This window comes from Gracilinanus agilis, chromosome 3, assembly GCF_016433145.1.
Source record: "Gracilinanus agilis isolate LMUSP501 chromosome 3, AgileGrace, whole genome shotgun sequence".
In the NCBI taxonomy this organism is placed as follows: domain Eukaryota; kingdom Metazoa; phylum Chordata; class Mammalia; order Didelphimorphia; family Didelphidae; genus Gracilinanus; species Gracilinanus agilis.
The window spans coordinates 397,362,815-397,386,520 of NC_058132.1; the positions used below are offsets into that span (position 1 = coordinate 397,362,815).

At 37.2% G+C, this 23,706-nt stretch overlaps 1 protein-coding gene across 1 annotated transcript in view; it reads left to right on the forward strand.

Annotated features, from left to right (window-relative positions):
- TSPAN7 (tetraspanin 7) overlaps positions 1–23,706 on the forward strand; it is a 110,713-nt gene that overhangs the window by 68,116 nt on the left and 18,891 nt on the right. The window contains exons 2-5 of the mRNA XM_044670166.1: positions 15,140–15,328; positions 17,255–17,329; positions 19,280–19,375; positions 21,697–21,852. Coding sequence (XP_044526101.1) covers positions 15,140–15,328; positions 17,255–17,329; positions 19,280–19,375; positions 21,697–21,852 — 516 coding nt within the window. The remainder of the gene's footprint in view (positions 1–15,139; positions 15,329–17,254; positions 17,330–19,279; positions 19,376–21,696; positions 21,853–23,706) is intronic.

The window sequence follows — 23,706 nt, forward strand, 5'->3', positions numbered from 1 at the left end:
AAACCTTCTCAATAAATGTAGACCTAAAGCAAGGTCTTGCCCTCTCCTCTCACTTATTTGATACACATATGTAAAATAATTGAGATGCAGAAATTCTATATTTCCATATTCTTTCTATATAAAAATTCTAACAGTATAATTAAGAAGAGAAGGACATGAAATGTAGTTAAAGAGGAGGTGAAATGATTTCTCCTTTTTTGATGACATGATGATGTACTTAGAAAATACTAAGGAATCTGCAAAAAACTAATTCTTAGCAGAGAATCAGAATATACCCACCCCCCCCCACACACATTCAGCATATTTCTAATTTGAAAAACATCTTATACCTACCCACACACCTGAGACTAAAAGCTTTCTCAGGCATTAGGTAAGTCTTCACATTTCCTTTTGATCATAGTCTTTATATAATCTGATAGTTATTTCTCATAAAATCATAGCATATTAGAGATGGAAGTTATCCTAGACATAATTTCCTCCAGTCCATTCATTTGGAATCAGGATACAGGAAGGTACAGGAAGGTTAATTGCCTTGCCTTTGAACACTTAGCTAATTAGTGGAGTCTTAAAGTTAGCCAGGCATAAAGAAATCTGGTTGACCATGAAATGATCATTTACTCTACTTAACAATTTGAGAATCCAAGCATACTGTATCTGGGACCAATGAACTGTCAGATTTGGATCCATTTATGTTTTTTTTTTTGAATACTTATAACTATGTGGTACACAACCTGAACAACATTCCTTGGCAAAAGTCTCTTTTAAAATCTAAGTGAAAACTTAAACTCTAACTCTCGAATAAGGTTTATTTTGTGCTAATATTCTTATTTCTGACCAGTGAACTTGACTCCAACAGTTCTTCAATAAAAGTAATATTTTAAATACAAAATATAAATGAAGGTGATTAACTAAAGAGGGGCATGTATAGACTGTTTTAGGTGGAGCAGAATATGATGCCACTGAAACCAAGTTTATTCTTACATTGTTTAATCACCATCCATCTGTACACCTCATCCACATCCCCTTTTGACCTTCCATATTGAAACTCTTTCTCTCTCCTTGGCATCTGTACCATCACAGCTTTTCTCTATACTCTCTCTCTTTTTTTTTTAAACCCTTACCTTCTCAATACTGTATATTGGTTCCAAGGCAGAAGAGTGGTAAAGGATTAGGCAATGGGGGTTAAGTGACTTGCCCAGGGTCACACAGCTAGGAAGTGTCTGAGGCCAGATTTGAACCCAGGTCCTCCCTTCTCTAGGTCTGGCTCTCATTCCACTGAGCCACCTAGCTGCCCCCTCTCCATACTTGCTATATAAGTTCATTCTGCCTCCTTTGAGGCAGAAGGTTCTTTTTCCTCCCAAATCCTAAATATGGGTATTCCCAACGTTAGCTTTTGGTCTTTTCTTATCTCTGTCTCTGTATTCCTTTGGAGAGACCACTACCAGGATGGCATCAATGATCATCTCTTATGGCTTGACTCCTGTAATGACATCTTACATGTCTTTCCCGATTACTAGTCTCAGATCTCTAACCACTTAGTGAGTTTTACCTTTTAGATAATACATTACCAGTTCAAACTCGTTAAGAAATTAAGTTCTTGGACTAAATGATGTCTAAGTCCTGTGGATTTTAAAATTAATATTCAATATCTCCAAAGTATAATATTTATAGAGATGTTTTAATATTTAACTAGAGAACTAGAGAACACAGGGAACGTTCCCCACTCGCTTAACGTGGAAGAGAGAGCTAGGGCCTCAAGGATCAGTCACCACTCAATTCACATGCAAAAGAGAGCTAGAGGGGCGTTACCCAAAACTTATATACAATCACGCAAAAGACACATGTAAACAGAAAGGAAAAGGAATTGTGGGTGATACAGAAAGGAATTTTGGGCAATGCAGTTCCGGGGGTTTAAGATTTTCCAACTATACAACCCCCTTACTCAAATTTTGCCTTTATTCTTTCTGAAACAGAGTGCCTTATTCCTTTTCCTTGAAAAAAGCTCTTCTCACTTATCTGTTTCTGCTATTGGTATCAATAGTCAAACCATTTAAGAACTCTATAGCCATCTTTGACTTTTCCTTCTTCCTTGCTTCCCAAATTCAATCAGTCATAAAGACTTTTTTCTCCTCTGAAATCTCTTCTATTTTCACTAAAAGAATCTTCATAATAATATCTGATTACATCCTATATGTTACTACAAAGTTAATTGTCCTAAAAAAAAGCAATTGAATTTAATCAGTCAGGAGCCATTTATTAAATACCTATTTTAGGCCAAGTATTGAGTATATATAGGCCAAAAAAGAAAAAGAAACAAGTTCTTACTCCAAGGAACTTAGATTCTACTGGAGATAACACATAAATATATATAGAATCAATGCAAAATAAATACAAGATGAGGAAGGAGAGAGTACTAACAATTGGTGGAGTCAGGAAAAAACTTTTTTTTTTTTAAGGAAAAAACTTATAGTAAATGATGTTTCTGTGAGACAGATGAAGAAGAAATAATTAGATGGAACCAGTGCAGAGTCACTGGAAGGAGAGATGGGATGTTATCAGAGATAGAAACTAGTTTAACTGCACTTTAGAGTGAGCAAAGGGAAGTATCCTATAATGAGCCCGGAAAGATAGGTTAGGGCCTTGTAAAGGGCTTCAAAAGCCAAATAGTTTATTTTTTATTCTACAGGTGATATGTAGCCACTGGAGTTTAGTGAATAGGAAAGTAATATTGTCATATTTGCACATAAGGAAAATCACTTCGACAAATGTATGGAGACTGGGTTAGAGTAGGAAGAGACTTTGAGGCAGAAAGACCAGTTATTAGGATATTGTCCAGGCAAGAGATGATGAGTATCTGTGCCAAGCTAATGGCTGAGTAGTAAGAAGGGTGGCTGTTAGAGAGGTTGTCAAGTCAGAAGTGGCAAGATTCGACAAGTGATGGTTTACTTGGAGTGAGGGAGAATGCCGAATCAAGGATAATGCTGAAATTTTGAATCTGGGAGACTGGGAGGATGAGTGTATATCTTTATGGAAATAAAAAAGCTCAGGAAAGATGATTATTTTCGGGGAAAAGATTATATTATTCTAGACAAATGAATTCGATGTCTAGGAGATATCTAGTTTATCTAGCTTAAAATGTAAATAGTTGGTAATGTAGACCTGGAACCTCAAGAAAGAAACTGTACTCATCTATATAGAGAAGATCATCAAACCTTTGGCTCCTTATGAACCATCAAGTGAGCAGACAAAGAAAAGAAGCCCTAGGACAAAGCTGAGACTGAGAAGCATCCATTGGGTCTATGCATTAAGGCCCATGAGCCACATATGGCCTATGAGTTGAGTATTTTTTTTCAATTAAAATAAAGATGTAAAAACCATTCTTAGATAGGCTGGAGTTGGCTCTCAGCGAGGTCTTTAGTTGAGAGTCAGGGATGAGAGAAGAGAAGATTTGGGAGATATAAGTAGAGAAGAAACTTGATGGTTACAGACTTGTTAAGAAACCTTAAATGACATCTTGAGAAATGTGAACTCCTTGGTCTGGCATACAAGGCTTCCACTATCCCGCCCCAACCTCATTATCTATGACTTCCTTACACATACTACTCTCCCCAAATTAACTTCTTCACTGATTCCACACAGATCCCACACTTGTTAGTCCCTTGCCTTTGTGCCATTAGTCTCCTGCCCCCAAGCATGAATAAGGAAGGAAGGAATGGACAAAAGAAGAGATGAAGGAATGAAAATGTATAAGTACAATGTGCCATGGGTTGGATAGTAGCATGGTTGCTGAGTAGTAATGGGTTTATATACTCTTTCCAGGATCCATGGCACCATTGATTTGATTATGGTTCCAGGAATCAAAAGGAGGGTAGAGGGGATGTGAGGTGTTACATTCCTATAGCTGCTGAGAAGATGGTAGTGTTTGTACTCAGCAGAAATCCAACCTCCTCCCACAAGGCTCCCTTGGCTGCTTTTATTAAAAATTCAGCTTCATTGAATGTTTATTAAGCCACTGCCCTTTTTAGGGTGCTGTGCTAGACACTGGGGATTCAGAGACAAAAGGGAATCTGTCCCTGTGTCAAGTACCTTGCATGCTGCAGGGGAGGAAGCAGAGAATACAGTAATCACAGAGATATAAATACAAAGTTCTACAAAATTATTTCAAGAAATAGAAAACACTGACCACTGGGAGGATCAGAAGAGAAAAAAGTATAGGAGACAGCACTTGAACTATTACCTGGAAGGAACCTAGAGATTTGAAAAAGATGAGGGGGAAATGCATTCCAGGAATGTAGGCCTGCCTGTGCAAAGGTACAAACATGGAAGAGAGAATTGTCTATCAGGGACAGTTAGCAGTCATTTAACTGAAAATGGAAAATAAGGGAGTAATATGAAATAAACCTGGAATGGTAGGTTGGAGTGCAAACCTTTAAATGCTGAGCTGAGGGGTGTCTTATCTCAGAAGCAAGAGGGAATCCCTGAAGATTTTTTTAATAAGGGAGTGTATACCCAAATTTGCATTTTGGCACTTTGGCAATTGTAGGAAGGATAGATTGGGAATAGGAGAGCCTAGAAGCAGGGAGACCAATTAAACTATTAGGATAGTTCAGGCCAGGTATAATGAGGGCTTGAACTTGGATAAAGGCTATATCAGTTAAGAGAGGGCACATTTTCTAACTGGGTCTGAGAGGTGGCAGTTTTGATAGTTCAGTCTTGTCTAACACATACCCATTTTTAATAGATTTTAATAGTATTCCTTCTAGAAAAAATATTTGCTTTCCTATATAATTTTATATTCGGGTGTGATGCTTATTTCCTCAAACTTTTATTTGTTTATTTTGCATTTATGTCTTATCTCCCTACTAAACTGAGCTCCATGAGGAAAAGGATTGTCATTTTTCACCTTTGTGTATCTCCTGCATCTGGCACAATGCCTTAGGAATAGTAATCATCAGGTTTATTACTATTACTTGATTACTATATCTAAGGCATTGTGAATAGAGAGGAGAAATATATGAGGAATGTTGAGGAAGGAGAAACAAGATCCAGCAACTCATTTAATTTGTGGAGTGAAGGAATTTGAAGAGTGGAAGATGGCACTGAGTTTGTGAGGACATGGATGACTGAAAGAATGGTGATATCCTAGGGAAGTTTGAAAAGGGGTAGGTTCTGGGGGGGAAATAATGTAATTTTATCTTGTATATAATATATGTGATATATTATAATGAATATATGGAATATAATCTATTAACAATAGATTATAATGTATTTATGCCTATCTGTCCTAAATAATTAGGCATGCAAGATGAATAAAAGAGAATTTGAATTTCATTGATCACTAGCCAGAAGTGCAGAATCTTCAGCAGTGACATTACCTGAGGGGCAAATGATAATAGTGGTGTGGCCTGTTAGCATTTGTGCAGCTTCTGAAAGTCCTTGCTAGTCCTTGAAGGAAGGGCCCTCACAGGGCTCAGAAGAGGGGAGATTGAGAGACTGCATAGCAGTGGGAGCAGATAGATTACAGTAGTTTACTAGACAAGGATAGATCTGGTTGAGTTGTAGATGAGCCTCATGATCCACAATGAGGATGGCATCTTCTCACCCTCCATATGCTGCTTTGACTCAGTTCTTATTTTGAAGCCTACTGATCTAGTTGAAAAGTTTATCTAGAATCATGTCTTAAGATTATTTCTTCTCTCTCTCCTATATATACATACAATAGCTAAGACATAGTAGGTGCATGATAAATATTTATTGTCTTGATAATGCAATTCTAGACCATTGTCACAAGGACAGCTGTGCAGAAGAGTATGGATAAATTAGTACACACTGTTTTCATAAAAAAAATACCCTCAAAACACACATCCTGCTAATATGGAGTTAACAATATTACCTTTGTATATAGAGGGCATTTTTATGATTACAATGAACAAAATGCTCATCTTTGGAAGACTATATGAAGATATAAATGAAATTATGAAGGCTACCCCATTGAATCTTCTATTCTCTTTTTATTCTGGTTTCTTTTTAAAAGAGAGCATGTAAGGAAAAAAAAAAGGCCCTAGATACCAAATGCCCTTTATTTTTTTTGAACCCTTAACTTCTGTGTATTGGTTCCTAGATGGAAGAGTGGTAAGGGTGGGCAGTGGGGGTCAAGTGACTTGCCCAGGGTCACACAGCTGGGACCTTTATTTTTAAAGTTCAAATTTATTCAAATTTGTTTTTAAAATAAAGTCTACAGTATACCTTTTGAGTATTCCATAGTCTTATTGGGTCACACTTCCAAAGTGTAACCAATAGACATATCAATAAATTTTGAAAAATACCCATTTTTCAATTTTTAAAATAAACTACTAATGGAATTCTTACATTTTAAATGTGCTACATTTAAACTAAAATTGATTAAATGTTAAAGAATAAGCTAAAGATCCTGGAAGATTTTCATTTCTCTGTATTTGATCTTCATTGTTTCTAAAGTACCTAAATAAAATTGAATTTGTATAACACAGGGAGATTTTTTTTCTTCCTCTGCTATAAATTAGTTGGAGAGATGCATCTGACCTTTGCTTTTTTAGCATCCCCATTTCCAGGAATATATGTAATATAATTATTAAGATTACCAGTATATTTTTATTTCACATATTTCTTACTTTAGAAAACAGAAGTTGCAAAATGATCTGGTAAATAAAAAGAACTTCATAATATTGATGTGCATAGTATAGTCACTTGAGTGCTAATTAAATGGCCCACAAACCTCCAGAGACAATTAGACTATAGTTTTCATTAAGCCATTAGAGTTGGAATCCTTCCATTCATCTTTTCAACTTGAACATGCATTTCTGGCTTAAGGTTTCTGTGTGTTATCATTTCTACCCTTACATAGTTTCTTGTGGGTGTCTTTTCTTGATAACAACTCCAGGCTTTCAAATTGACCTTTGCTTGTATTTATAGTTCTGATAGCTTGAATTTCCTAAATGCCATATTTAAAAAAATAAAGTAAAGGATGTAGTGAAGTGTTTCACATGAACTATAGTGGCAATGTTAAAATTATTTCTGTTAAGTTGTAAGCAAATCAGTGTGTGGGGTAGAGAGAGAGCTGATCTTGGACCCAGGAAGACTTATTTTTGGCTCTCACCTCTTGGCACCTACTGACTATATGGCATTGGACAAGTTGTTTAATCTCTGTGTCCTAGGCAACTCTCTCCAAAACTGAACTCATTATCTTTACCCCTGATCCAAGGATTCTTAATTTGAGTCAGTGGGAAGATTTCAGGGAGCTTGTGAATTTGGGTGGGAGGGAAACCACCTTTATTTTCACTAGTCTCTAACTGAAATTTCATAGTGTCTCCGGTTCCTAATGTAGGGCAGAAATGGCAAACCTTTTATAGACCAAGTGCCCAAACTGCAACTCTCATGTGGCATGTGAGCTGCTTCCTTATCCTAGACAGAGGAGGGAGGAAGCACTCCCATTGGGCAGCTGGGCAGAGGGGTGGGTCATGTGAGAAATGTCCTCAGAAAAGTATGAGGAGGAGGAGGGGAGCAGCCCCTCCAACTTATGTGCCATAAGTTCACCAACACAGATCTAGGGATTACCCTGGACTCCTCCCTTTCCACATATGTCAAATCAGTTGCCAACTGTTGCCATGAATACTTTTACAATACTCAAATCCAGCCCTTTCACTTTGCTCTCATGCCTAGCCCCCACTTCAGGTTGTTATTGCTTCTTGCCAAGTCTTTCACCCTTTGGGTGCATCCTGTACACTGCTGCCAAAGAACATTTTCCTAAATCCTGACTTTGTGACTCCCATACCCACTCAGCTCCTGTGTTATGCTTCCTGTTCCCCTGAAGGATAAAATAAAACTCCTCTGTTGAGCTCTCAAGTCCTTTGTAGCCTAACCACATCCTTTCCTTTCAGCTTCATTTGGACATTGCTTCCCCTCCTATACTCTGTGATCTCACTCCACTGGCCTTTTCTTCTCTCTGTCCCTTAGTCATGGCACTTTATCCACTACTCTGTACCTTGGCACTGACTCTCCCAGCATGAGAATGCAGCCCCTTCTTATTCTGGCCTCAGTGATTCGCTCTCTTTCTTTAAGATCTACTTTCTGGGGATGATGTACGCCTAGAGCCCTTACTTCTAGGGAGACTGAGGCTGGTGGATCCCAGAGGCAGACACCTCCTCAGAAATCTCATTTCCCACACAGCTATACTCACTCTGGATTTCTCTGGCTTCTCCACCATGCCTTTCAGTAAAGTCCTCATTGAGAAACCTCATCATCTTCTAGTCAGCCTTGTTTTTCAAACCTCACTTGTTCTTTCTGCCTCCATTTAAGAAGGAGAACATGATTGATATTTCTCAGACATCTTATTTTCTACCTGGCTGCACTCATTTTAGACTTCTTTCACTTCTCTGGTAGCAGACTGTTGACCATCCTTGGAGTTCAGTAGGGCTAAAGCCAGTTAGGCATCTGCATTAATATAGTGGAGCACCACCAAGCTACTTAAGGAGGAAGAATTGGCCGAGGGCAGAAAAACGGAGCAAGGGTAAGCTTCTGTGCCGATTGGTATTGGATTTGTCAGATGAGTGGCCAGTGTACCTCCAGCCTAGTCAGACCAGAATTCAGTTGCAAAACAAACAAATAAACCAAAAGCTTCCTCAAGAAGCTTTTCCTAATGATTACAACTGCTCGTGCTCTATCTCCAAAACTACCTCATATTTAACACATATATACATAGACACATACATATAAACACATATACCTAGATATCTCTCTCTATATATATAGTATTGATTTCATATTTAATAGAGTATATTTTATATAAGCATTTGTCTCTTCCATTAGTATGGAAACTTCTATCCAATAGGAATTGTTTCATTTATCCCCAACTCCTAGCACAGTGCCTGGGACATAGTAGGTATTTAATAAATACTTGTTGATTGATTCAGTTTGCAAAAAAGATGCTGATCTGGAAGGATTGTGTTTCCTCGGGGAATTTCTTATACCATTGAAAGCGCAGGTCCTAACTAAAAAGAAAAATGATTATGGCAAACAACTTTTATGTTAAATAAATGGCTTAGAATACTTGTAAATATATAATATGACATATATACATATATATATAAATTGCTTATAAGACATTATTAAAATAGTCTTATGTGGATATGGTAGAGAGGAAATATTGATCCCTTTCTAACTAAAAAGAATGTGAGATAGAGAGGTCATGGAATCTCCTATAGCATTTCATAATGCACCTTGACCCTTGATGAGATGGAGTATGGAGTAAGAGCAACTGAGCCAGAATATTAAAGCATAAGCAGTTGAGGAATAAACAGTCATGAAGGCATTGAACTCAAATGATTTCCACAGTCTTTCCAGACTTAACAATTCTCTGATTCTGTTTATTATTTCCCTGGGTTACATCAACTTTTTGTGTAACCATGGTGTAAGGAATATTGTTATTGAACAATAAATCATATATGGTCTATACTAAGTGAAGCTGTATGTGATATGTATAGATATAAACATATATGTGTCATAAGATATACATAGCCTTCTATGTATTTGTCTTAGATGAACTGATCTAATAGGAGCAGAGGAGCAAAAAAAAAAAGCCATTTTGCTCCACTACTTGGCACTCTGCCATCCTCTCCAGTTTCTTTTAAGACTAAAATGATTCAGTCCAGCCTAGAGAATTTTATAGCAATATTTGAAATAGATAATTGGATAGTATTGCAAAAATTGTTATCTTAATAACTGCATACAGACATTCCCAATTATTGGTCTAGCTGTTTTTGCAAAGGAATATTTTCTTTTTTATAAAATTCTTCTTGGTCATTAGACTTACACTTAAAATAACCAAATGTGATCTAGTAACCATAAATTTTGAGCTGCTACCATAGATGGAAGTATGTAATGATGGAAAGAATAATGAGTTTGGAATTAGAAAACCTGGTGAAAATCCTTACTCTTCTATTTACTACCTACTTGATTTTGGACAGGTTCTCAGATTTCAGTTTCCTTAACGCTCATGTCACTTTCAGGACCAAATGCAAATATAAATTCTGAAGTATTTACTAGACCAGAAGCTCTTAAATCCATGAATGTATGTAAGGAAAAAAATATGTTTTTATTTTCACAAACTTCTAACTGAAATTTAGAATTTCCTTCAATTAAGAATGTAGACAACAAACTATAGTAGTAAACTTCACCATATTATAAGAAAGGACCATGATATACACAAAAGATTAAGAACCTGTGTACTAAAGGTTGAACTAAAACCATTAGAGTTGAATTAAATGATCTCTAAAATCCCTTCCAGCCCCAGGGCTCTGATTCTCAGAAATGGTAAACCCTAAACACTGCTGTTGATGGATGGTTCTATTAGATGTGGTGACTTGTGGTTGACTCTAGAGGTTGTAAGGTGGTAGTGTTTTACCAGGCCACATAATGTGGTTTACCTTATGTCTCTGCTGTGTCTTTTTCTGAAACCACAGAGTTTGCTGTGTTTTCTTTGATTGGAAGGAAAAGTAATTTTTTTCTTAAAGAAAAAAAAAACTGGCATAGTCATTAAAATAAAGTATATTGACTTATTTGGAGAATGGGTGTCTCTTTAAATTCCCAGCAAAAAACAACTGCCTTAGGGAGTTATGAAGCCTGTCCTAGTAATGGAAAATAAAAAATGTCCATTCCATATCCATGACCATACTATAGATCTAGCATTCCCCAAAGCAGAGAATATTCTCCTTGAGAAAATGGATGTATTGCAGAGAAGGAAAAAGAAAATGAACAGTTCACATGCAGTTGACAAAACTGATTATTCTTGGGGCTGGGGGTAGAGTTAAGGACTGAAAGAGCATGTTTTATTTCATTGTAGACCTAAGAAACAGGCTAAAATCAGCTTCAAGGTAAGAACAGGGAAGCATATTGTCTGGCGATCCAAGAACTGCAATGATTATTCTATACCTTTTCTTCTCTTCTCAGGGCTTCCACCGCACCTACTTCCCTCCCCAAGCTCTCATATGCCCTTAACTGAGGACTTCGCTTTAGACTATGCTAAAAAACTTGAGGCCATTCACTGAGAGCTCTCCCCCCCATCCCATGTCACTGAAACATCTTCCTCCACTACTCTTTTTTTCTTCAGCCCCATCTTGAAAAGAGGCAGCTCTTCTCCTTGCCAAGACAAACCCCTTAAAATGTAACTTTGGTCTTATCCTTTACCATCTTCTCTAAAAAATTGCCCCACTGCTTCCTACAAACATATTCATTAAAAAAATTTGATCTAAACATTCCTACTAGCTAGGTAGTATCCTGTATATTTCCTTTCCTTCTGAGCTAAACTTGAGAAAGCCAATATATAGTAGATGTTTCTATTCCATCCCTGCTCACTCTTTTTAAATCCTTTATAGTCTGGCTTTGGGGCTCATGATTCAACTGAAACTGTTCACCAGCATTATCCCTAAATTTTAAATTACTAATCTCATAACCATTTTTTCTCGTTTCTCATCCTTTTTGACCTCTCTGTGGCCTTTTGACTGTTGATCACTCTTTCCTCCTAGATATTCTCTCCTGTTTAGATATTTATGACACTATTCTCTCCTGGTTCTCCTCCTACTTGTGTGATTTCCCCTGTTTAGTCGCCTTTGCTGAATCTATTCAAAACATGTCTACTAACTCTGTGGGTATGTCCCCCAAGGCTCCAGATTGGGCCCCTTTCTCTTTTCCCTTCTTACTATCTCACTTGCTGATGTCATCAACTCCCACATGTTCAATTAGCATCTCTCTGCAGATGATTCCCAGAGCTAGACAAAGTGTCCCATCAATGTTAGTGAAGTTTTCTATATTAACAAATTTTATATAAATTCATAGACATATGTAAATTTTATGAATTAATGTTACAGCAATGACTCTGCTTATTAGTATAAAGTATAGGTTACTTTATACTCCATGTGTTCCTAAGTTTGGGACAGAAATGGTGACCTTACAGAATTTGAGATGAAAGAGACCCAAGTTTCATGTAGTCCAATGTCCTCCTCAATGAGAATTCCTTCTACAGCATCCCCTTAACTGCCTGAAGCAGTAGTCTAGTCTGTACTTGAAGATATCCATTGATAAGGAATTTACTGTCTTCTGGCATCTCTAATTGTCAACAAGTGTTTTCCTTATTTTCAGCCTGTATTTTCTTAATATCTGTATCTTTGTAGCTTTTGGAGAATAAGTATAATCCTTCCCCATATGACCACCGTTCACATACTCGGATTGTTATCATGCACCACCTTATATCTTCTCCTGTCTAGTTTCAACGTCCCCAGTTACTTAAACCGATCCTCATAACTTGCTTCATTTTGTCAGTGTCCTGTAAATGCAGCATTCTGATCTGAACACGATATGCCAGCTGTGATCTGACGTAAGTGGGCTATGGCAAAACTGTTCCCTCAGTGTGGACACCATACCTCTAATGCCATCCAAGAGTACAGTGTCTAACAGAACAGGGCTTAGGTCAAGCTCCCCTCCCTGGAACACTCCTCTGAAGACCTCTCTTCGTGGTGACATTGATTGACATGAAGATCCTACTATTTACAACCATTTGAACTAACTGATCCCAAGTCCAGTTGAACCTCTTGTCATCTACATCTCTACATCTCCTTACTTTCCTTCACCCCAGGATTCAGACAGTTACAGATTTTGCCCTTTCTACTTCCACTGCATTTCTCACTCACCCCTTCTCAGGCTCAAGTCTCTTCCTACTCTGATCCATTTTCTCTAAATAACTACCAGAATGAATTTCATTAGATCCAAGCTTGTCACTTGCCTACTTAGTACATTCCAGTTGTTCTCTGTTGCTTGTGGGATAAAATAGAAACCCATCTGTTTATTAGCCTTTTATGACATGTGAACCCATCTTTCTAATTTGGTTAAGTATTTCTTCTTTTCTTCCATTCCGTGGTCTAGGCCATCTGGAATTGTCTTTGTTTCTCTTACACACAGAGTGAAATCCATCTCCTATCTCCATATCTTGCACTGGTCTTCTCAAGTGTGGAATTTATTCTCTCCTCATCTCTGCCTTACAAAATCCATCACTGCCTGTGACACATCACCTTTTACATATAATTGCAGTTAAACTTCCATGTATTTCTCTTGTATGTATTCTATATCCTTATATATACATGTATTTCTTGCATTTTTTTGGCTTTGCATCCCTGGCATTGGCACAGTTCATAGTACATAGTTAAATACTTAGTGAATACTTGTAGATTGGTTGATTGGTCTCTCCATCTTGTCCACAAGAATATTGAGAGAGACTTTATAAAATGCCATATGAGTGCCAAGTATGTACTGTCTATGGAATTCCCTTGACATATATTGAGTGCACTTCTAAATCATTGAATATTAAATTACTGTACCATACAGCAAGTTTTCTTGACTGCCTAGTGGTCTTGGTTGATCTGGTTTTGGAGTAATTCACTGATATGTATTCCAAGATATAAATATAGATGTAGATAAATGCATCTATAAACATAAATATATATATATATATACAAACACATATATAGATACATATACATATTCATACACACAAACACATCTACTATTCTTTCCTATCCAGGTCCCAAGCATATCTTACCTTCATGGTAACCTCAAGTCATCACATAAACACCTATATGTGAGAGGATATAAAATTTCATATTCTCTTTCAATAAGTAGGTATAAATGGGGGGAAAAAAAGAGAAAAGAAATAGAAATGTTTTCTACTTGTCCACCAGATGTCAGCAGAGAATGCCAAACAGTGTCATCTGACTTCTTTCCAGTGCCCATTTCTCTATTAGTAATAACAAAACACCATCCGCAATGAGATTTATGTGCTTAGATGTTTTTAAGGATGCCATATCGCTACTTCCATCTTTTCTCCAATTATATTCCAACTCTTCTTCCTGAGTATCATTGGCTCCTAATAAAAAAGGGCAGTGCATATGAATAAATATGTATTGCTAAATTCTAGAATTTATGAGCATTCTCCAGCCCTCATTTAGTAATCCATTTTTTGGATTTAGGCAAATACAAGTACACTTCATCCAAAAGAAGAATTCAAATTCTTCTTTTATCTTAGAATTTTACAGTATAGAATATTGCCTAAAAAGGTGGAAGGAACCACAAATAGTCTATCAAAAGAATATAGAAATTTTTGTTGTGATGGTAATTTTGTTAATAAGATTTAGCCTAAAAGAAGAAATTGGCCATCCAGTTCTCCAAGGAATAATAATACTGTAGCTGAAATTTATGGTATCATTCAGACAAATTTTATCCTCAGAATAGTCCAAGGCAATGGTATCCTTGTTTTCTTGTTTTACAGAAGAGAAAAGAAAAGTCTTATTAAGGTTAAATGACTTGCCAAAGACCTCGTGTTGTTGTTGTTCTGCAGTTTTTTCAGTTGTGTCCAACTCTTTGACATCATTTGAGGTTTTCTTGGCGAAGATACTGGAATGGTTTGCCATTTCCTTCTCCAGCTCAATTTACAGATGAGGAAACCGAGGTAGACAGGGTGATGTGACTTGCCTAGGGTCACACAGCTAGTAAAAGTCTGAGGCTAGATTTTAATTCAGGGAGATGAGCCTTCCTGACTTAGGTCAAGTAGTTTATCCACTATGCCATATCCTGTCCTGCCCAAGACCTCACAGTAAGTAAAAATCTTGGGTTTGAATTCAGTTCTACTATATCAAGAGGAAGTCTTGTATTTTTACAATTGCTGGTGTTGGAGAATCGGAAGTAAATGTCAGTGTGAAATACCCAGTTTGAGAAGGAAGTTATTATAGACAGAAGATTTTGGCTTGTAATTTGCAAAATTGTGTATTTTGCAAAACTAAGAACTGAATCACCTCTTTGAGCTGTCTTAATCATTAGATAACCATCATCAATTTCACAAATCATGGTTTGGCATTGGATGTAATAAGGGTTGGATATTTTTAAAATTTGTATTTATTACAAAATTTTTAGCACATTATGATTTGGAAATTCTGGAATGATGGCCATGATGTCTCTAGATATCTTATTTTAAATAGCAAGATTGTGTTGTTTTGTATTAATCCTGACTCTTTCTCCTAATTAAATTGTACCCTTTTTCTTCTTTCCCCCTCTCTTTCAGATTACTGGCGTTATTCTTCTGGCAGTTGGAGTCTGGGGCAAGCTTACTTTGGGCACATACATTTCTCTTATTGCAGAGAACTCCACCAATGCCCCCTATGTACTCATTGGGACTGGTACCACCATTGTGGTCTTTGGCCTATTTGGATGCTTTGCCACATGTCGTGGAAGCCCATGGATGTTAAAACTAGTGAGTGTGTCAATGATGTGTGTTGCAATGTTGAAATTGCTTTGTACTGTCGTTTTTGAAAAGGCACATAGACAAGAAATGATGATTCTTTGAGCAATATTCTCAAAGTCTCAAAATTCACAGTCTCATTTATCCCTCATATCCTCTCTAAAAGCAAAGCAAAATTTAGTTTTAGCCAAACCTAATACAAAGAAGGAGGACTAAAGCAATAGCGGGTCCCCTTTGAGAGACTGGCTGGCAAAAGCTGTTGCTAGGGAACATAAAGATGCCCTTTATAACTTCATGGCAAAATGCCCTGATGCCAGCTTTACATGCCACACTGGAGACTTCCTGCAGCCTTGTTGCAACTCAGAAACCTGACCAGCATCTTTCCATTTGGAGTGACCTCCATATCCCCCTTTGGGAAATCAATTTTCTTGTCTCAGCCGTGGCTGCACTTGGCTATTCATCCTTCTCTAAATCAACACTGTCTAGCCACAAGCCATGGAAATCCAGCTGTGTTACAGAGCACAGCTCGACTGAAAGTTTGTACAATGTCAGGTTGCTTTTTCCTGGCCTAGAATTACTGCTGGGCTTTTCACCTCTTAAAAGCTGTTGTGTTATCTTTCCTTACTGACCTTATATTTAGAGAAATGTGAAAGAGTAGAGGCAAAATGATTAACAGTAGACAAAATGTGATTCTCTCTTCTGAGACATTAGACTCACCTTCCCTTTACTCACTTAAGTTGTCTCTTACTGTAGTCATAAAATAACAGCTGCCAGGACCAATGTTAAAAGTGTATTTCCAAGATAGAAAGCAGAAAAGACGGTTAGACTTTGGGTTTGGGATGTTGCTGGCATTATTAGTGTTTTGACTGGCCAGTTGTCTACATTTTGTGCTCAGGGTTCCTTTCATAACACTCTTCATTTCTGAGAATTACTGTAGTAGTTTTTGTAAATGAAGGGAGGTCAGGGTCCCCACTTAATGTTAGATTGAATTAAATGGAGCCTATATCTGCCACCCAGTGAATGGGTGAGACAGCAACTCTTTCTGCTCCACATTGTTGGTCTGATTTAATCCTGGCAAGTAATGACTCAACAACATTCAGTGCTATCTGATGATAGAACTTGGTCTGAATTCAGTTCACTTTGAAGAAACCACTTTGACAAATGCTATTAATTGGTCTCTTTGTTATCAGCCTTCATAGGAGGGATGAACAACAGGACCTCATCCACCTTCCCTACTTTTACTTTAGGAATAAAACATACAAAGAAGGAATGAGACAAGAGGCCAAGATACATTTACTGCTGTTCTCTGTCTTCCACATACATGTATATACACACATATATACATATATACATACACATGTATGTATACTTATACCATTGTCCTTTGTCTAAAGTGTGCCACCTACTGTGAACTAGGACTATCCATCTAGTACTTCTCAAAAATAAGGTTTTTTCTCTTAATAAGATATGTCCAAGGAATGGGGAAGTATTGACTTTGAATATAAGGGGAAAAGAAAGAGAGAGGAAAATTGTATTTTCAAAGAGATAGTTGCTACCCTAATGAAAGAATTTAAGCCTGGTATAAATATACCTATAGATCTACGAAGTTACCATATGGCCCCTGCCCAAACTGTAAAACCACTGAACACTATTCTATACCTGTCAACTTGAGATGAAAGTAAAATTTGGGGGAAAGTTCCTTTGGGACAGGAAAGAAAAATGTGTACACTAGCCATTAGAACCGAATTCTAGTCCCAACTCTGCCTGTACCCTTGGACAAATTATGCCACCTTTCTGGATTTTAATTTTTTTCTGCTTTAAAATGACAGGAGGCAGACTAGATGAGCTCTAAGACCTTTTTAGCTCTTTATTATGCTAAGGAGAATTTTTTAATAGATTTTAATTCTTCACATTCAATATTGTCCCTTCTTCCCCCAGTATGCCATGTTCTTGTCTCTGGTGTTCTTGGCTGAGCTGGTAGCTGGAATCTCAGGTTTTGTGTTTCGTCATGAGGTAAGTGTGCAAACAAATTAGGGGATGGGGTCTCTGGGTTTTTGAAAGAGAAGGGTCATCAAAACTCTTAAAATGTGCAAAGCACATTACAAAATATTGAGTTGATCTATTTACATTGAGTGGTGGTAGTTTTCTAGCTACAGTATGGACTGAAATTATGATTTCAAGTGAACAGATTTGGCCAAAGCTCAGAGCCTTAGTTATTGGATATTTATTCTTAAGCAGACTGTATGCATCCATCATGAAAGGTCCTTTTTTAGCCCTATTACAATGCTAAAGCTTGTAGTAAAGAATAAGTATACTTTTAAAACATAGATCTTTTTGTAAGATGCATAGATAGGTTAACAGAGAGAGGATTTCCAAGGCTGCAAAGCCAAGATGAATTAGTTTCTTTGTTGTATTGTAAATATCATACCTTCCCCAGTAAAATACATATAGATAGATGTGTTTAAGATTTAAAAATTAATAAATTAAGCTATACCAAAAATTCAAAATGGGGAATTGAAGAAAATACCTTCTCCATTTTTTCCCAAGTGTTGGTCAGTGAAGCCTATCAGTCTTTTTTTTTTCCTGAGAACTAGTAGTAATTTTGACAGCTGGTTTTAATATCCCCTAAAATGACCTGTTCTTTAGAATCCTACTTCAAGAGTGAATGAAACTATGGAAGGGAATACAAAGCCAAATCATATGGTTCGAGAAATTAACTAGACCCTGACTTAAAATGTAGTATTCCCTTCATCTTGATTCAGCTTTTCATCCACATAACTTTCCCTTCCCTAAATACTATCTCATCTCTGATATTCCCTGCTTCCACTTTATTAAATACCTATTTACATCTAGATGACAGAACCATGCCCTTAGTATTCCCACGTGGTGACAAGAGGTATTATTTCAATAACAGATCGTTTTCTTCAGTCAAATTCACTACCCTTGGCACCATCCTGCCCTAAGTCATGCTTTTCAGATGATTAAGTGAATTTATGATTCTATCAGTTTGGATATCCCCTCCAGCGATACAAAATTGCAACCCATTCACAGCTACCCATCCTGTAAGACTATTCTTGTCCTGGATCTCCCATGAGTTTGCTACCAGGAGGTCCTACCCGCCCCAGTATACCGTGAATCTTCCTTCCCTCCTGCCATCCTTCCCCTTAATTAGATCATAAGCACTACTCTCTTTCTGGCAGCCTAATGACATCTTTTCTCTCTTCTTCACTGAAGTTGTTCCTTGATTTGCATTGCAAGCTGCTTACTACTCCACACTCCCCCCCCCGCCCCATGCACCCCTTGACTTTTTAAATTTCATTTTCAATTCTTATAAGACTTGTGTTCAGTGTCTCTCATCTATACCATAATGCTAGTAAGATTTGGATATTAAAAAAGATGGAATTTTGTTTCTAGAAGAAGGTTGGAGTATTTAAAGGAGCTTTTCAAATCCCTGAAGATAAATTCAGTCTACTCGTCTTCTTCTGTTTAATTCTAGGACCAGCTTGTCCATTTGTATTGGCAATCCCAGACATCCATGGTTATGCAACTCATGAAACAAAGTAAAGCTTCATTCTTATTTGTTTCTTTTTTTTAATATTGAAAACAAACAAAAAAAATTCTGGTTATAAAAGACTTTAGGGAACCCCTCTAGGCCTTGGTTTCTTCCTATGTAAAAAGAAGAGACTAAGATTAAGTGATTTCTGAGGTCCCACCCCCCTCCAAGCTTTAGGCATTATGTGTCTCAGCCCAAGCTTTTGCTCCTGTGAGCTATGGTTTATTAGCAATTTTTCAAAAGGGTGATCTTGAAATGAAAACTAACATGTTAACATAAATTTCTTTACTTTGTGTTCCCAGCTTTTAGCACGGTGCCCAGCACACAGTAATCATTTAATAAATACTTGTTGACTGAGCTTTTCAAGCAGTGAAATGACATTGTGTTGCCTATCTCCTTTCCTTCCTTAGATCAAGGATACCTTCCTCAGGACATACACTGAAGCCATGCAGAATTACAACGGGAATGATGAGAGAAGCCGTGCAGTGGATGATGTTCAGGAGAGCGTAAGTTTAAAGTGGCAAGATAGATATTTAAGGAAAGAACTCTCCTGAAAGTCAGTCACCATTTGCAGTTTCAAGTTTGTGATGTGCAATTGTCATTAATTTTTCAGCCTTCCCTGGTATGGGTATTTAGTATTATTTTTTTTTATCGTGTCATTGCTCGAGAGAGAAAATAGTACCCCTGAGCTCAGATTCTTATAGATTGACTTTCAACAATTTATCCATACACTAAAAAACTCCATAGAGTTTTAAAAAAAAAGCAAATTTCTCTTGGGTCAAAAAACTTTGTAACTAAACACATGCCTTTCATTCCTGAACACATACTTTAATAACAGTAGAGTTGTGGCCAGTGAAAGGTTGATGTGTCCAATATGCAAGTGGTGATATGGGGATTTGAGTTCAGAAGAGAGTCTAGAACTAGCTATATTTATCTAAAGGTGATCATAATTAAAGTGATAATTTAATGCATAGGAGCTTTTAAGTTGAGAAAGAGAAAAGAGTACCCAGGATAGAGCCTTGATGTATATTCAGAGTTAACAGGTGCATAGGGATGATGATCCAACTAAGGAGGCTAAGAAGCATTAACTAGATAGATAGGAGGAAATCAAAGGAGAATAGAGTAAGAAAAATCCAATAGGAGAGACCTTCCAAGAAGTCAATGGAGGCAACAGATTAAAAAGGATGAGTATAGAAAAAAGACCATTGGATTTGTCATGTAAAAGATAACTGGTAATTTTAGAGAGAACAGTTTCAGTTGAATGATGATAACAGAAGTCAAAGGATTGTGAAGTGAGGGAGAGGAAGTGGATGAAATGACTAGATAGCTTTTTCTCAGAGATTGGCTAAGAAAGGGAGATGGGATGATAGCTTGAGGAACTGGTAGAGTCAAATGAATTAAGAATTGGGGAGACTTGGGCATATTTGAAGTCAACATCAAAGGAATCAGTAAATAAATATATCAAAGATTAGGAAGAGGAGTATAATTTTGAAAGTAGACTGCAAAAGAATATGGAAAGGATTGGGATCAAGTGTACATGTAGAGAGGATGGTCTTTGCAAGGAGAAGAGACTGGGAGATGATATCAGAGGGTTTAAATAAGAGGAGAGAAGAGGAAACTCACAGTGAATGACTTTAGTTTTCTCACTGTAATTTTGCTATAAGAAATATTGAAGGGTATAGTTCCAAAGGATCTTGGGGAGAATTCTGTGAACTGATGCAGAGTGAACTGAGCAAGACCAGGAGAACAATTTATTCACTAACAACAATATTATAAAGATAAAAAGAACTTTGGAAGACTTATGAGTGCTGATCAGTGCAATGACCCACCACAGTTCCAGAAGTCTTACAGTGAAAAATGCTACACACCTCCTGAAAGAGAGGTGATGGACTCAGATTGAGATAAGCATACATTTTTTGGATATGGCCCATGCTAGAATTTGTTTGCTTGACTATATATATTACAACGTTTTTTTCTTCTTTTTTCCATAGGGTGGGCTAGAGGGAAGGAAGGTGGATTTTCATTATTTGAAAAAAGAAAAACAATTTTTAAATTATCATGGAAAGATAGGAAGTCAAAAAAGAGTGTTTGGAACAGTTTCTATGGAGAAACAGCATGAAGAATCAGTTAGAGAGAAGTAAAAAGATTACCTTGCCCCAGTGAGGATGCAATTACTTATGGCATAAATTTCTAGTGGACCTGGTTATGGTTTCTTGAATTCCTCCAACCCCATTCAGCAGCATTGGAGAATTCATATGGTGGAAGTAATCCAAGGTTAGGATTTGGCGAGATATGAGCAGTAGTGGAGCAAGTAAATTAAGAAAAGAGGAAAATAGAGATCCAAACTTGTTAATTATAGAATTGGAAAGTGTGAAGTCAGAGCGGGAATAATGGCCCAAGAAAGGACTGGAAAGCTCAGTGAAGGTTTAGGAGAAGAAAGATGGACCAATAGATGATTAGCAAATAGGGGAATATTCTGGCTTTTATTGTGTAAATGAGGGAGATTCAGGCTCTGACCATTTCTGGGCTTGGATGAGGTAGAACAAAGTAAGTTATTGGATTTTAAGAGATTGAGCACCTGGGGGATTGAAGATATTTTGAGGGAACACCAACATGCATACTGAGTGGTGTCCTCTATTACAAGCTTCAAGATGAAGAAGAGAAGAAGGTGGTAAGTGAGGTATTGACTGACTGTGAAAAAAAATAAGGGAATAACCAATTACTTTGTGATTCTTGGCCTCACTCTCTTTCTTTTGCAGTTAGTGAAGAGGTGGCAGTGGTAACACAATGCAAGTATTTTCCCAAATCTTGTTTTTGTTCTTTGTAGCTGAGCTGCTGTGGTGTTCAGAATTATACTAACTGGAGCACCAGCCCATACTTCCTGGAACATGGGATCCCTCCCAGCTGCTGCATGAATACCAGTGATTGCAACCCCCAGGATCTACGCAACATGACTGTGGCTGCCACTAAAGTCAATCAAAAGGTTTGTTCCCTTGATGCCCTCAGAAACGTTAGAACTCTGTTACTTGATGTAGTGGTTTCAGAGTAGGATGGAGGAAGAGAAGAACTAGGAGGACAGTTGTTTAGGATATTTTTCCATGATTGTGGGAAAGATATTGGAACTAGACATCAACCCACAAAGTAGTCAGAGTCCTAATGTTTTTGGTTCCTCATTCTGTTCTCATTTTCCAAAACATTGGAAGCATAGGAATCCATTACTCAATTTAGATTCCGGTCTTATTGCCACAATTCACCAAAAAGTTAAATAGCTTTAGATTTAGTGAGTATGTAGTTAACCCTATTGTGTGTATCTGGCAGTGAATGTCATTTCTCTTTCCACATTTCTTTTGCAAACATGAAAGTGTTAGCAGCCAGGGACCAACACTTAGGCAGAAAGTTGGGGAGGGGGACAGGGACAACAGACCAGTTAATTGATGGACATTATTGTGGTTCTTATTTAAGTGTTAGCCTTTTCGTTAGTGGGCTCATGCTACTATAAGAACAAACCAGCTTAAACCCTTTGTCAGCTTACTACCCACTCCCCCCAACCTTGTAAAATTAGAAGGAGGAAGATTACCTCAAAGAAAAGCTAGTAAAAGGCAGCACAAAGTAGTAATAAGGGAATTTAAAATGCAAAAATGAAAAGAGTGGGTAAGGGTTTCTGTATTGCAATTTGCCAAAAGATGTGACAGAGGAACAGCTCACCAATGTTCTTAAAAAACTAGTTTAGAGAAATCCATTTTAATTTGTGTAAATCTCTTTTGGTAAAGCTGCAGGAAGGAAATTAAACTTTCAAGTTCTCTTTATTATGCCAATATAAGCTTTTTATTCATTGTAACATATTTTTTCTGGTTTTAATTTGTGTGTGTGGGTATGCGTGTCTGTGAGTATGTGGCATAGAGCAAGAAGGAGAATGATAATAGCTCACACTTATGTCCTGTTTTATAGTTTACAGAGCACTTTGTTCACAATAGTTCAATGAGGTATGTGTTGTGACCATTATTGTCTCAATTGTAGACATGGGGAGACTCAGGTTTTAACCTTTCAAGCTCACACAACTCCATAGGTATTAAGTATCTAGTATGTTTAAAGAACTATATTAGGCGGGGAGTGCAAAGACAAAACATGTAACCATCTCTCTTCTTAAGAAGCTTATATTCTTCAAGGCATGGGAAGCTACAATTTACCTACAGATAAATACAAAGTATATATTCAGTTTATTGGAGCATATAAAATTCCAAGAAGTTATCGGAAGTGGCCAAAGTTTCCAGATAGACAACTTGGAAATCAGAGAAGGTTTTCTTTTGGAGAAGGAAAAAAGGAGCCAATGAGGAGAAAGATAATCAATCAGAAAATAAAATCTACAAGCCCAAGACAAAACAAAAGAAAACTTTGGGAAAAGTGTGCATGACATAAAAGAAATTTTCTTAAAGTTAAACTTTGGAGGGGAGGCGAGGAGGGAAGATTCTGAGCTACTCAGTTGGGCAGGGAAAGAAAAGGAACAGAAGAAGTAGATAAAGGAGAAAACATGAACAATTTAAGTCTAAAAAAAACCACAGAACTAGGGGTAGTGTAGGTATTTTGGTGGTAGAGAAGCCAGGGTAATAACTAGCATCCAAGTAATGTAAGTAAAACCAATTCCAAGGATAAAAGACTGACTTGATATAGGGGATAAAAAGTACTATGTTCAAATTCCATTTTTCACACAATGTTGCCTATGTGATCTTTAGCAAGTCACTTAAAAATCCTGGGTTCCAGTTTCCTCATATATAAAATGAGATAGTTGGACTAGCTGGCCTCTGAGGTTCCTTCCAACTCCAAATCTAGGATTCTGTGA